The 15,697-nt window shown below is 42.3% G+C and overlaps 1 protein-coding gene and 1 pseudogene across 1 annotated transcript; both read right to left on the minus strand.

Annotated features, from left to right (window-relative positions):
* Positions 1–954: 954 nt before the first annotated feature.
* RBX1 (ring-box 1) lies at positions 955–13,845 on the minus strand. The gene is made up of 5 exons (XM_039863368.1): positions 13,688–13,845; positions 11,581–11,659; positions 7,105–7,175; positions 4,030–4,115; positions 955–1,145 (listed from the first exon to the last, which is right to left on the minus strand). The coding sequence occupies exons 1-5, from the start codon at positions 13,763–13,765 to the stop codon at positions 1,133–1,135; spliced, it is 327 nt and encodes a 108-aa protein (XP_039719302.1). The 5' UTR covers positions 13,766–13,845; the 3' UTR covers positions 955–1,132.
* LOC120603030 (uncharacterized) lies at positions 11,916–12,034 on the minus strand (annotated as a pseudogene).
* Positions 13,846–15,697: the final 1,852 nt, after the last annotated feature.

Here is a 15,697-nt window from a genome sequence, read left to right on the forward strand (position 1 = left end):
AATTGAGGCCCTCAAAGAGTTTTTGTGTGGGTTCTATCTATAGATATTTACCATGATGGAAATCGAAACCGAGACATTTAAAATTTAAACAGAAAAACACCCATCACGTCGACGTAAATATTTTTATTAAAAGTAACTTTTTCAAAACAAAAAGAATTGAGATGAGTGGCTTTGTTTTACATTTTTGCAAATCTTTCACATCTGACTTAATAGAAGACAGCTGGATTTTCACATCCACTTCCCTCAATACGTTGCTTTGACTGAAGTATAACGAAAAGCTGGCCTGACCCAGACATGCAGTTGGAAAAGGAACTTCATGAACCTCCTGAAAGGGTCTCAGGTTCCCCCAGGGTCCATGGACCACACTTTGAGAACCACTGCGGTAAACGATGCTGCTTCCCAGTTAAAGACTCTGGATGGCCACTGAATTAACACTACCGCTGGCAATTCCATGGCCAACACATTTTTAAACATTTCAAAAAGTGATGGTGAAGGAAACTTGAATTCTCTTGTTACTTCGATTTTAAGTAATACCAATTATCGACCTGAGTTCAGAAATTATTCTTTTGCCAGCTAAGATTACATTTGAGATCTTTTTTAAGTTTACTTTTCTAAACTATGAAGAGAAAGCAACACATCATACACAAAGGTAATGTCTGTATGGTGCTTTTACAGTTCACAAAGCCTCTTCCTGTGGCCACATGATGTCATTTAGTCCTTAGAAGCCACTTTCCAGAGGAGGAAAGTTTGGTGCACAGGTGGTGTGCCCAAGGTTGCTGTCAGTAATGGAGCTGCGGACAGGCTTCCTCGTGACCAAGTGATGTGCTCAAAGGACACCTCTGCTCTGGCTCTAATGAACGAACGTCTCACTTTCACAAGTTGGCTTTCCAGCTTTCCAGCCTAGTAAGAGGGGACCCTAGCCTGACTTTTTTTCACATACACAGAGACAACTTCTGTTCTAGAACACAACTGGATTTTATTTGACAGAGAATACAATATGACTGCAGGAATAGCAAACTGAAAAGAAAAAGCAGAGAAGACACGGTTCTATCTAATTTACAATTACGTAACAGGAGGGTAAGTCATTAAATGAATAACAAAAACAGTTGAGCTTGATGAAAGAATTCTTTTCTTAGTGCCCATACCTGAAAGACAAAGTAAATTATTTTATTAATTCCTTAGTAATTTCTTGTTTTGAGGCTATAAAACCTGCTTATACATATGAACAAATTTGATTAAAACTTTGAAAAGCTATAAATGACCACGAGTGTGCTCCAAGATCGGATTATGACACTGGTCTCTGCCCCTGTCATCCTGTCACATCTTATCTACTACCCCCTTCCCGGTGACAATGCCTCCCTGGGACTCAACCACACCCACCTCCAGTTACCAGGCAGATGCTGAGCAGAACGAGGGAAGCGAGAGGGAAAAGTCAGCGCTGGAGGTGTGAAAGGGAACTCCATCTGCTGGCTCCAGCCAGCGGCTCAGACAGTTTACGCTCTTGGCCTCCCGGACCTGCGGCAGCCCTTGTCACTTCAGCTCAGTACTCAAGCAAGTTTGGGGAAAGGCAAATACAGAAAAGAGCAGCTGACAGCCCTCAATTTCAAAATCTATCACAGTTCCAATCATAGCCCTGATTACATTCAGCACTATAGAAAAACTAGGTATGAATTTCAAATGGTTTTTTGATTTTCCCAGAAGCCAAAATTTGGCTCTAATAAAATTATAAAAATAAACAAGGCCAGAAAACTTCTCCCATGTATAAATGGATTTCTTGAACACAAAATACTTCATTATTATCTTACTTAATCTTTTGTGCTGGTTCTTTTTGGGCAGTTAGCCTATGTAAAATAATTTGTGATATGGATGAAAACCAGGGCCCCAGAACTCCGGACCACAGCTTCAACCACCCTGAAGGACTGCTAGATCCTTTAAGCACTTCTCCTACGAAATCCACTTGAATACTGTCTAAAAAAAGTTGTGCCAAATTCCACACAGGGTGGGGCTCGAGTGTTTGTTAGTGGGCTGGAGAACAAACCAGAAGTTGTCTATCAGATTAAAGAACGCTATAATTTGTTCCTTATGAATTTGCTTTCCCAATGCACTGAAAACCACTGCCTGGCAAAGTCACTGGCTGAAGTGGCAGGACAGTCACTGGCTGGATAAAGTCAAAGCCCAACACGAGGACTTCTTCAACCCCGCACTTATGCTTAGCCCTGGGCATATGTAATGGGCAACACGAGACAATTTTGGTCCAAAATGGAACCCGAGCTGCCCTAGGCAGAGCAAACCACAAAGGCCTCTTGAGAACTCAGAACAGCGCTTTGGCCTGGACATGTGCCACTGTCACGATTCCACTCAGAAGGCGAGCTCCCGAAGGACAGAGAAAGACTGTACCATACACGTTTAAATCTTACACATTACTTAGCATACACTTTGCTGAATGGAGCACGATGGTATGAGTTAGATACTGAGTGTTTGGCAGGTTTCTTAAAAAATGAACATGCATTTGATATGACTTCCAAAACTCTTCCCCTAAGTAAATAACCAAGTCTAAAAACAAAATAACTGTACCAATAAGGAATTTCTAAACATGTAACAGAGAACCTATTTTTTGTTTTTAAAACTATATCCTATGACTCACAGCTCATATTTAAATAAAAATCTCCCTTCCTCCAAAAAATCTGAGACATGAAACACATGAAAAGTAGCCCAACCTCTCTCAAAAATTAGAAAATGTAACGGAGTACTCATTTTCGACTACCAGAGTAGCTAAGACGGAAAAGCTCGACAGCGGAGCACTGGCAGGAGACAGACAAAGGGGCCTTCCGCCGCGCTGCTCAGAGGGAGAGCAAATTGGTGCCTCTTCTCGGGAAAGGAACACCTGACCCTGCCCAAAATAAAAATGTACGTACTCCTAACCCAGACATTTCTCCTTGAAGAATTCCTGCTTCAGGTAATACACTACTTGGACATACACAAAGATTCACGTATGAGGATGTTCATCCTGATGCCTTGTTTTTATCAGTGGAAAACTGGAAACCCAACTATCAACAGGGACTAAATAAATCATGGCACATCTACATAAAAACGTACTCTGCAACCATTAGAAAGGAGGCAGTTCGTTGTGTGTGGATATGGAACATCTCCAAAACGTATGAAGTGAAAAGGCAAGGTAAGTTAGTCCATAAGATACTCACATTTTTGTTAAGAAAAAAATTATACATGCATACCCACCATATACACACAGGTACATATATGGAGATAGTAGAACTAAGAAGCTCTTGCTGATGGCTACCTCCGGGAATGAGATTAGACTAAAGCAGGAGACTCAGTTTCATGATACGCCCTTCTGACCATCTGAATTTTTAAAATTTTACCATGCCAGGTTTTATTTACATAATCACACTTTACTTGAGATAGCCAAAGACTCTGTATCAGAATTAATCAGCATGAGATAAACCAAAGAAATAAGATGGGTGGATATGATTCTGCTCAAAGCAAAGATATTCGCCCTGGAGCTTTACTATACATGGGATTTTTTTTTTTTTAATAACCCAAAACAACTTTATTTGACAAAAGACAACAAGTTATTTACTGTAGTTTTTTGCTCAAAATTATTAAACGGGATAACTGTGCTTCTCCAGGTTTATCTCACAACCAAACCAAGCAGAGGCTGCCCCACCCACAGCACCGGGGGATGCCAATAGGACTCCAGCAGCGTGGCTCCTGCCCTACAGATGTGATTCTGGAAATAAATATTTAAGTTTTCAGATTCTCATATTTTTGACTCTCATAAACCCCTGACAATGGGGACACTCTAGGCTTCCCACGTCTAATGTCGGCCACGCCTCTGCGCCTTTTCCACACAGACGAGTCCTTAAATTAGCCGAAATCTAGTTTATAAAACAAGGCATGTTCCATGGCTCCACCTTTTAAGACTATGTACCGTCCACCCGAGATGAGTCGAAGAACGACACTGAGCACAAAGCCCAGTCTTACAATGTCAAAATAGCCAGAGACACCTACTTTTGGAATTCCCACTCTCTGTTGTCCAGTGGACACACCTGCCGCGTTTTGAGCCAGCGAGAGATGCAGTGGAAGTGAAAAGCATGCTGGAAGAAAAAAATACATTTTATTAAAAATGACTCTGTGTAGGCTCAGCCATCTACTGACGATAAGTCTTGAATGCAGTGGATTGGTTATGCCCAGGGGCTGCAGAAGAACAACGGCAGGTAACAATGAGAGGCCAAAGGTCACGACTCATACACCTAGGTTAGGTACAAGGATTTTCCCAGTGAAACATCTGCTAGAAATGTCATTACTAATAAAGGAGGAAAGTGTTTAGGAAGAACGGTGCACATTCCAGCAGTGAGCTCTCTCCTTTCCTCTCAGGGGAAGGTGGCATGTGGCACCCTGGTCCTACCAGGCCCGTAATGGAACGCGCCGACATTCCTTGTACATGCAGGCAGAGACCCTTGATCAGATTTCAAACCTCCGCATTCTCGGTCCCCAGATGTCCCCCTCCCTTGGGAGAACGGGAACCCCCACAAGAAGAGCCTTCTCTTCAGCACTTGGTAGTGCACTGCCACCGCCACCTACCCAGAGCTGAGATGGGCAATGGGCACTTCTTCAACCTTCCCTCACCCAGCTCGATTCCAGTCAAAGGACTTTACTTCCAGATTTGTTCACAGATATATTACTATTACAAGAGCTCAATACTCGGGAAGCCTCTGGTGGGTGAGGGGCTTTGTCTTAAAAAGGAATGAGATAAAAAAATTAGGGCAAAAGGAAGTATTATGATGAGCAAACTGCACACAAGCACCTGAAAGAACATCAAAGAGCTCATTTCATCATCAGGACAGGAAGCAACAAGGCAAAGAATGCTGGTAGCTGACAGAGCTAGGAGCTGGCTTTCAGATTTGGGCAAGAGGAAAACCTGTGTGACGTTTTTCAGGCGTGAGTTAGTACCATGCAGATGCTAATCACAATGTCTCTACAATAGACGTTTATTCTCTTCCCCCTGCACATAAGGGTAGAGTATTTAGAAAGGAATGGCAAGTGTTCCTCCTCATCTCATCTGTGATGGGGCAGCTGAGGTGGGGACAGGAGGGATGCTGAAACCCAAGGAAACGATGAAAGCTTTTGCTGGCTTGGTTTAATAACAGCCTTGAAATCTGGTCAGTTATGTCTTCCAAAACATGAATGGAACTTAAAGAAGAATCATAGTGTGATTATCTTGTGAACTATCTTTTGACAAAGACAATAATAGAACTCAGTAATTAAGAATGGAATCCACAGCTAGTATACTATGGATACTCAAGAGGACAAATATTCTGCAGAGTGGCAGCTTTTGGAAGATCCCTTGCCTGCTGACTCTCATACAACTCATTATGAAAAAGGAAAAAACCCACAACATTTCTAAAAGGTAGAATGCTGAGGTATTTTTCTCAACCACAGGGAAAGGCTCACCTAAGGGTATCCAAGATACCCTTCTCTACCTCTCACCTCCCCCATTAGGCACTCTGTAGCAGTACAGGGTCCCTGTATACCTCAACTATCTCAGAAGATGAGGGAAAGAGGGGCTTCAGGACAGGTGACAGCATCTCTGAATGTTCCTGACCCCAAATGTCTTCCTGCCAATCATCTAAGATGTATTATGGGTACGTTTAGCAGTCTCAAAGCACACTGATCAGTGCTTTAGGGTTTATAGAGAAGGTAACATATATTTCATCATTCAAGCATTAACCTGGCAAGTAAGCATGACAAGTATTATCGTCTTTATTTAATAGACAGGAAACTGAAACCCAGACAAGTGACCTGCCTAACTCATGGAGCTGGTTAGTAGAAGACCGAGAACTAGAACCCAGGACTAGTCCAAAGGCTCCCGCCACACCACACCAGCCCCTCCTTATGGCAGGCTCTCTGGAAGTCACTCCTTAGTCAAATTTAGGGGAAGCTCACCACCTTTTTCCTTCCACTAGAGTAACATGGTTCCCAGTATATGCCTGAATGCCAGGGAAAGCAAAGAGTCCGATATATTTTATTTCTTTATCCCCATAAACAATACAGGCTTCTGTGAAACTGCCCAAAGGGCTGACAGAATTAAGAAGGTCACCACAAGGTGTGGGTGAGCCTTGAGTACTGATAGCTACTATCTCTTCAGTAATTGCAACTACTCCAAATTTGGATTTATATTTATTTAGCAAATACTTATGTTTATTATATGCTAGGAGGTGTTCTAAGCAGTTTTAACATAAAATCATTTCATTCTGAATAAACTCTATGCAGTCTACTGTTATCCCTATTTTTCATGAGGGAACTCTGGCTGAGAGATCTCAAATACCTGCCCAAAGTCACTTAGCAAGTTGCACAGACAGAGAATGGTGGTCTGACTCTGAGCCTCTTAGGCCTATGCTATACTGGGGGCTGTGGGTCCTCTGACCCCTTGGTACTGGAGGTCGATACGGGACAATTTTAGCTCATCTGACTGGGGCTATAGGACTATACGGATGAATTTTTAACACATGCTAGAAATAACATTTGATGTTTGTTATCCTTTACAGCTGTCACACCCTGGAAAGCCGTACATTCAGTCCGGCGATGCTGCACAAACATTTCTGGCATGACCATGTTAAAAAAAAAAAAACAAAAAAACAGAGAAAACATTAACTTAGTACATTTGCTACACTTAAAGTGTGGATACACACACACTTGAACACTCAATTTGTTTACCAAACTGAGTTCCATAAGACACTTAGACTTAAAAAAAAATCAGATAAGACAGATTTCTACCGATAGGATATTTCAAAAACTGTGCCATAGACTTTGAAAGCAATTCCCAAAGATGAATCCCCAATATGTTGATAACAAACCTGGGCCCATTCTATCGTTAAGACAAACCAGTGCCTCTGCAATAACTAATAATTGTTATCCTGCGACAGATGAATAATACAAGGATTTAAAATCTTTTTCGCTATTTGTATACCTTTTGGGAGAAAGGTGGGCTAGTCATTTTTTTCCTAGTTATTTTCAAGACTGGAAAAGCAGGAAAAGCGGTAACATGTTTACAAGCCATGCTGATAGGGAAAGATGTTTCCTTACGTTACAGACTCCCCAGGCAACGGTGCACTCTTCAGAAGTAGCAGACGCCTGGTTAGCTTGACATTCTATGCCTGTGGGAACAAGAGCGACAAGGTCACTGGACCTCAGGAGCAACAACCTTTCCATCTATAGCAGTCCTATCTGCGCGATTACACAATGACATGCTGGGGAGAGGTGCATGGGGGTGGTGGGGCACGCGTATTAAACCTGAATTTTCTATCCTTGTTCAAAAACGAGAGTAAGGAAGGAAAGGCACTTTTTAAATTTTGAATATAACCTGACTTGTCCATATGGAAGTGACTCCTCCTAACTTGGTAAATTTCGTAAATTCTTAAAGCTACCTTGTAACTCTTATTGTTCTCAGAAGTGGCATCTTCCCCCTATTCTTGGCAAATGCTTCTTCCTAGGCCCTAAGAACACGTAGGCTCACCCATGTGAAGCTCCAAAGCCTAAAGGGGTCAGGCAGACACACGTGAACTGAGATGGAAGCCAGATAAAAGGGGGCAAAGTGGCCTGTGGCAAACTGTAGAGTGTGCTCTGCATGAAGACATCAAAACTCAAGTCTTTAAAACACTGTCAACAAAGCAAAAATCTGTTAGGCCAATGATTAGAGATTTGGGGCCTGCCACTTACTGATACTGATGACCCCTGCAGTGATTCTGTCTGATGAACACAGAAAACTACTGAAAATGTACACAATATCAATCTCACAGAGGAAGAAGAGACGGGAACTTAAATAGAATGAAAATCTGACAGATCGAGAATTGGTGAGCAAAGCTCTACTGGGAATAAACACTTAAGGAATAAGAATTACTAATGCATAATTTGCCTTCTCTGAAGGTGGTAACTAAATGGTATCTCCCTCTGAAGAAGAAAAACCTGAAAGACCAATGGGAGACAATTACTTCAAACTTCCACAGGTGGAAATTAGTAAAATTTTAAGAAAATAATGCTAAGATGTTAATCGGCATGTTTGGTCTTAGTTAGGGGAAGAGATATACCATAATAAGGGTTCTTCCCTGACCCTTCGAAAATATGAAAGACAAAGGACCTGACTGAAACCCCACAACTTGCTTTTGCTACCCACATTCACACTACAAAGAGAATAACTGTGTTCTCCTTTGGTAAGAGCAGAGAATCCAGGGTCTATGCAGTATATTCAAGAAGTTACTAGGGCTGTGAGTGCACTACCATATTCAAAGGGATGGCAGAGAAGACAAATCTGATGTCCTTCGAGTTGGATCCTCTCACTTAAATGAGGACTATGAATTATAAAATTAGCTAAATAAGAGGTACATTTAAGTACATAACAAAACTGTTTCAAGGGTTATTATCATGTTCATATTTTTCTAGGTCTAGGTATTTTTAACGGACTCTCTCTCTATGCCAAGTACAAAGTAGGCTCTCAGTACTTACATGGGCAAACAAAAACCCCTTCTATAAACAAAAATAACGGGGGCCAAATATATATTTATTCTTTACCAGAAAATCCCTCACAAAGAACAAAAATATATAGGAGGGGTAGGATTGAGATCTAGAATGCAAGACAAAATGGCATGAAAAATTACTCAATACGACTGTAAAATGTTCTCAAATTTAAAACGTTTTCAAGCTTTTGGTGCAGGTAGTCGTTAGTTTAAGAGGGGAAGGAACAGGGGAACTCTGTCAACCTAGAGCAGACAGACAAGCAGCAGACAGACATTATGGGTTCCTGTCAGACCCCTGCAAAGTGATATACTAAGCTTGGGAACTTTTTAATTTCAATACAAGAGCATTACCACCAAAGGCCTGCTAAGGAAGCAATGGCTTCATCTCGGAAGTGGACAGATTTCACACTTAAAAAACACTGATGGACCTGCGGTTTTAGGAAAAGACTAACTTCTCATGGGCAAAGGCTGGGTCTAAGCCCTTCCAGATGTCCTCTTCATATGAAACAAGATTACTCAGGGTAATGGAGAAAAATAACACCTAGCAGATTGTGTATTTCAGCAACTCTGTAAAGCACCAAGAAATGGGGCAGTATAAAATATGAAGCTGTAGTAGGGCATGTAATATCAATCTGAACTCAAAAAAGGAAGACCAAGAATGGTCTGTAGGAGTCCAACTGGGGCACAGCCATGACTTTTACTTATTTAGTCATGTATATATTCATTTCATGCCAGACCAAAATTTATTAGAAAATGGCCAATGCTAAACTGAGATTCTTTATTTTCATCTTTAAGAAAAAGTCTTTTTATTAGAATCATAATCCATTTATTCTTGAAAGGAAGACAAGTCCAGTTATGGCAACCAGACTTCTCCTTAGAGTCTGTATTAAAGAAAAGACTATGTTTCTTAAGGGTAAAGACTTGATGTAAGTCATTTTATCCTGGTGCCTAGCAAAAGGCCCAGAATATAAATATTCATTGACTGAATAAAAGTTATGACTTAAAAACACTTTCATAATTTTTTATAGGAGTTCGATGTTCTACTTCTTCATCTGACATTTAAAATATATGATAAAGCAGGTGTCTAACTGAAAGCCTATATTTCTCTCAAGTGTTCAACTCAAAGACGGAAGATCAATAGCCTGTGTCTGTCATGGTCTTTCCAAGAAGTGCATTCACTTCCATCCAGAGACACACACAACAACTTAAATATAGAAGTAAAAAAAAAATCAGGATTATATAAAATCATTAACTATTTACAGAAGAGAGCACCAAGACAGTAAAATTTTATCTGGGTCCAACTCCTTGTGAAAATACATGGCAAAAAAATTGGCAAATATGTAATCTAATACCCCACCCAAACACATTTAAAACTGCTCATGTGTTTTTCTGTGATGGGTTCCTTCTATCTATATTAAACATGGTAGCCACTGATCTGCTTTGACTCTTCTGTGAAAAGGTAAACAGGGTCGAAACTCAAAGAAACCAAGGGCAATAAGTTACCAATACCTGCCATAATTGCTTTCCAACACAAAATATTTGATTTGTGCTTTCAAAATTATGTTAAGCACAGACTATTTCCCTATCTTGTGTTTTTATTATTCAGTGAGCAAATATTTAGTGAGAACCTATTATGCACTGGACACTACACTAGATGCTAGGAATATAGCAGTAAATAACATGGACATGATACAGAACTAGTTAAATGGTTGCTACAAAGGAAACTATAGGGTGTCTTTGGAATATTTAACAGAACTGCTATAGATTATTTGTGTGTATGTAAGCATGGTCAGAGAAAACATCCTTGAGCAAGTTCAAGGTGAGATCTAAAGACCAATTATAGGTTAGTTTTGCACTGCCCAATAAAGCTGCCACTGGCCGCAAGTGGCTACTAAGCCCTAGGTATATGGCTAGTCTGAATTAAGATGTGCTGTAAGTATAAAATAAACTTCAAAAGTTTAGTACAAAGAGACAATGTAAAATATTTACTTTAAAATACTGATTACATGTTGAAATTAAAATATTTTTATATAGCGGGACAAATAAAATACAAATCATCTGTTTCTTTTTACTTTATTAATATTGGTACTAGTGTATTTTAAACTATGTATGTGCTTGCATTTGTGGCTCACATGCAGATTGCACAGTGCTGGTCTAGAACAAGGTAGCAGGGAGAAGAGGTAGAGAATATTCCAGGCAGAAGCAACAGGATAGGTAAAGGTTCTAAAAGAAGATGGACACTTCAGCAATGGAAAGCCAGAGAAACTACCTGACTTGGCAGGACAGAGGCTCTAGATGAAGTTGGAGAGGCAGATGAGTGATTTAGAAGTAAAAGTGCCTATAATTTCAATTCTAGAAAGTTGAAATATTTTTGACCCAATTCTGATCTCAATAACAAACCATTTTAGCACCTGGATGAAGAACTAATCTCAACTCTTTCTGGTGTGGTCAACATTCTTGCCCCTGTTGCTATAAGGATAGCAAGTTAGTCCATCAATAGCTATCCTCAAATTCACCATGTGTCAACCATCATGTGTGATGGAATATGTGGAGATTTAAACAAAATGTCTTTAGTGCAATTAATCGCCTATTTAGATGTTGGCAGTGATGTCCTCTCAACTATGTTTGGTGCTAATATTAAAAACCCTTACTTCTTAGGTTTTTCTTTATAAATCGTGCCTAGGAAACACCAGCTCTGATGGAATATTTTAGCTCAAAGTTTACTACTTGATTCCTTTCATTATTTTTGCCGTTGAGTCTGGGTCTTCAATGGGAAATACAGAAGAATAATCAACAGGGCCTTATGGTCCACAATTCATTCTAAACGTGACCTTGTCATCTTTAGATTGAGTAGATATATTCTGAGATGGGTATGCCTCCAGAACATCATGAAAAACTACTCTATTTCAAATATATCAATGGACAAGATGCAGAAGACCCCAAGCGCTCTGATGATGCTTTATATTATGAAAAATAAAACTGGTCACATCAGATAGACATAATCTCTGTAAACTTCTCAATTTCCTCCCAGCCTCCTCCAACTACTTACAGAGATCCATAATGTGGTTCCTGCAGATGGCACAGTTATCAACCACAATATCCCAGGCCCAGAGGGCTACTGCATTCCACTACAAAGAGAAAAAGGGGGAACAATGCACTCTCCTTGTAATACAAATACACATACACACACTCTAGGATTTCAGGCTGCAGTTGCAGTTATCATCTCTTTGGCCACAAGGACCACCAAACAAGAGTTTCTGGATATTACTTCACTCCTATTTATCATATCATAAGGCAACAGTAAGTTACACGTACACTCACCCATTCCACAAACGGTTGAGTATATGAACACAAAAATTAATGAGTCAACTTTTATTTTTTTTAGGCCTACAGCACCTGGTCTTCCTAGGTGGCCTCCCATCCAAGAACTAAGAAAGCCCGACCTTGCTTAGCTTCTGAAATCAGACGGGATCGGGCATGTTCAGTGTGGCATGGCCGTAGTCAACAAGTCAACTTTTAATTTTACTTTTTCCTACAGCTTAAAATAATTTGGTCAGCCATATCGACGTAAGCACATCAGGAATAATTTGTAAGTGCCTGTTTCAGGTCTAATAGGTAGAGTGGAATTAGCATGTAGGTTCCCCTGGCAGTTGCAGACCTCAATTTCTACATAAATAAATACCTGCTTTTCGAGGCAGCTTTGGAAACATGAGTGGGGAGGTGAAAGCTTGGAAGAAATGAACTAAGACGATTGGATCATAAAATGGGTAATCGTGGGATAAGCTGGATAACACAGAACAAGGTCATCACCTATATCTAACAAGATTACTTTCTAACGAACTCTAGAATTGTGTTTAGCTCCTACCGCCAAAGAAACTTACATTCTCAACTTTTCATGCTCAGACTCTTATATTTAGTTAATTCCAATAAGAGTTTATCCAAAAGTGGCATTTAAGTAACTCAAACTTCAGCCTTCTGCAATTATAAGTATTCCCAAATTCCTTTTTCCTCCACTAATTTGATGCTACTTCCCAAAACTTCATCTCTTTCAAACCAATTCTCATTGTCTAGTGACTAGTCCAGCACTTTTCACCAGGCAGTTTCAAGTTGGAGGAAAAAAAATCCTACTTCTATTATTATTCAATATGGCTGCTGGTTTTAACTGAGCACGCAGTGCCCACAATGAAACGCCAAAAAGCAACTAGGAGGGGGAATATCGTGGTGTTTAGCCAGATGTTCCAGGAATAACATCGTCCCTACTTCAGAATCTTCATTTTGAACATATTTATTTTATCTCAGGTGGGAATCGGAACCTTTCGCCCAAACTGTTAGCAAACCACTATAAGGCATTTCATGCAGAAAGTCACGTTCCACATTTTTTGTTTTCCCACTTTTAGCAGGTCGTTTGCAACTGGTACTCAACCCTCCCTAAATGACGCAAGATTTGGGCTCGCATTTTTTTTAACAGATTCCACCATGCTTTTTTTTTTTTTTTTTTGGAAGGGGATTCTGGATATTACCACATGACTGGGACGGCTTGTGTGACAAACCAAAAGACCTCTCAAAAGAGGCAAGAGTTACACTCAAGACACTTTAACTAGGCGGGGCTCGGGACGGAAAGGGGGCTAATGGGAATGGACGCTTCGATCAGGCGAGGACCGGGTCTGGGTCCCTCAGAGTTAGAGGGACCCCGAGCGTCAGAGAGGGGCGGGGCAGGGAGATCACCAGCCCGGTTCTTCAGACGCCTCCATTGCGGTAAGACCTCAGGTCCCCGGCTTCCGCCGCACTGCCCCATCCTCCACCCACCGCATCGCTCCGATTCCCCCTTCCACCCCACCCTCTCCTTCCCCACCCCTCCACTCCAGTGACAACTCAGGCGCTTGGCTCCCGCAGTCAAGTCGCAACCTCGCGTATCTCAATAAGCAACTCCGTGATTGGGCCCTCAGCCTCTTAGCGAAACCAATACTGCTATTGGCAGTGGGCCGCAATCATGCCGATCAAGCCTAAGACCCGCCCCCCAGCTTCCTTTCGTGGTACCCGGTCCCAAGAACGCCCTGAAATGAAGCCCTTTCCTCCGCGCCCCGGTCATTCTCGGGCCTGCCAGCCAGATCCATGCCTCTCTATCTTCCCTGAGGAAGGCGCTGGCGAGACCCAACCTTTTTCACTTCAAAGCGCTTCTTGCCCGCGCCGCTGTTGGTGCCGGTCGGGGTATCCACATCCATCGCTGCCGCCATTTTGGAAACACACGTTCTGTCGCCCGGCCACTGCGCCTGCGCATCGGCGCACGCCTCGCCCTCCCCGCTCCGAGCCCCGGCACCGCCTCTCGCACCCGGTCTCTTACTGGCGCGCGAGGAGCAGGTAGGGGCGGAGCATGTGGCCCCGCCTCTTAAAGGCGCTGGCCGGGTCACCCCTCGCCTGCGTGGGCTGGGGGGAAGGCGGCGGCCGGAGCGGCTGGGGCGGGGTCGGGCGGGGCGGCGCAGACGTGAGCGAGCCGAGTGGCAATGTTCGAAAGGACTCCCTCTGGTTGCCCTCCCCGGGAAGCCCCCGGCCACACTCCCTCAGCTGGGGCGGTGGCTGCTTCCTCCGCCTCGGCCGCGACCTGCCGCCCTAGCTCCGCCCCGTCTTGCGGACGGATTTTCCTCGGAGGAACGCCGGGGAAGGGGCGAAGGTGGGCATCCCGCCTCCTGCTGCCGAAACTCGGGTCCGCACACTGGCGGTTCGCAAATCCTGACCGGCTTCCGAGCCAGGCCCGAGATGCAGCCTCCCTGTGGGAGGCCTGAGGCGGGGAGAGCCGGGGCCCAGGCACCGTTTAGTTTCTTGAGTCCAATTCGAGATATGCTTAGGATTCGATGGAGAGACGAGCTCCCGGAATGTCCTCCCTTGGGCCAAACTGAGCAGGCATTCGCCAGCCCTGCCTTCACCTGCCTACCTGAAGTAGGTGGAGGAAGGAGGCTTAGGAGTCTGGGAGATGCATCTCCATTCTGCCCGAAATACCAAATCCGTCCCAGAATGGCCTTTGGTTAAGGTACACGATTTCAGCTTCACGCACGTGAGCATACATTTCCCGTTCATCAGTTGGTCATCTAACTATAGACGGCTTCCTACTTTCGGTCCTCTTTCCGCTCCTTGTGCCATAATCACATCTGTGGTCCCAGTATTTCTTGAATTTGAGGCATTCAGCCACTTATTCTTCCAGGTCATTCCCTCCCAGCCAAAGCACCTGTACTTTCTGTCATCCTCGCATTTCTAAACCAGGCCCCCTTTTGCACCTTTAACCTTGCAGGGATATAACTCAGTTACATCACTCTTAAATCTTGTATTGGCTTATTCGAAATCTCATATTTTCTCTTAAAAGAAAACTGGAGAGCAATGGAGTGTGTTAACTCCATTGCTAAACCCAAAACTACGATTTGTTTCCTTGTCTTAGTCATAAACAGGAAATACAAATCCGTAAAAACATTACAGGTTTAACCAAACTTGGGAAGAGAAAAATTATTTGAGACCTTAAAGCATTGTAGGAAGCCTACGAAGTTTTTCTTAGCTAAGTTTTATTAAATTAATGATTCCATGTTAAGATTTCTGTCATCTATTTATCGTATTCCTAAAGGCCCTTATAGGAGTACTAGAAGGCATTGAAGGCATATTTAGCCTTCGTTCAACAAATTCACTGAGTAGGTACCGGGTCCTGTTATAAACAGAGACACAGTGATGGAGTCAAACTCTTAGTAGGGAAATGACATATCAACGAACAAATACATCAGAAAATCTCTAGTATCACTAAGTGCTATGAAGAAGACAAAACAAGGTCATGAAATTGAGGGGAAATGGAAGTAACGTCAAATTGAGTGATCAGGTCTCTTTACAATGGCTTAAAAGGCCCTGCGTGAATGATCTGCTATCCATCACTTTACTATGCTTTTCTTTCATTTTTTTAAAAATGCTATATGTACCTTCTAATATTTTTTTACTTATTTATTAGATTTACTTTTTATGTGTCTATACCAAGAGAGGGGATTTTGATTGTGTTGTTCATTGCTAACAAACCCCTGGAACAGTGCCTGGTACGTTGCAGGTGTTCAGTATGTGTTGAATGGATAAATTTGAAACTTTTTGAACAAGGAGAGTTTGGTAAGAGATGTCGGATAGACAGGAAGAGGCCAGATCAG

The sequence above is a fragment of the Pteropus medius genome, unplaced genomic scaffold (assembly GCF_902729225.1).
Source record: "Pteropus medius unplaced genomic scaffold, Ma_sr-lr_union100, whole genome shotgun sequence".
Classification (NCBI taxonomy): Eukaryota; Metazoa; Chordata; class Mammalia; order Chiroptera; family Pteropodidae; genus Pteropus; species Pteropus medius.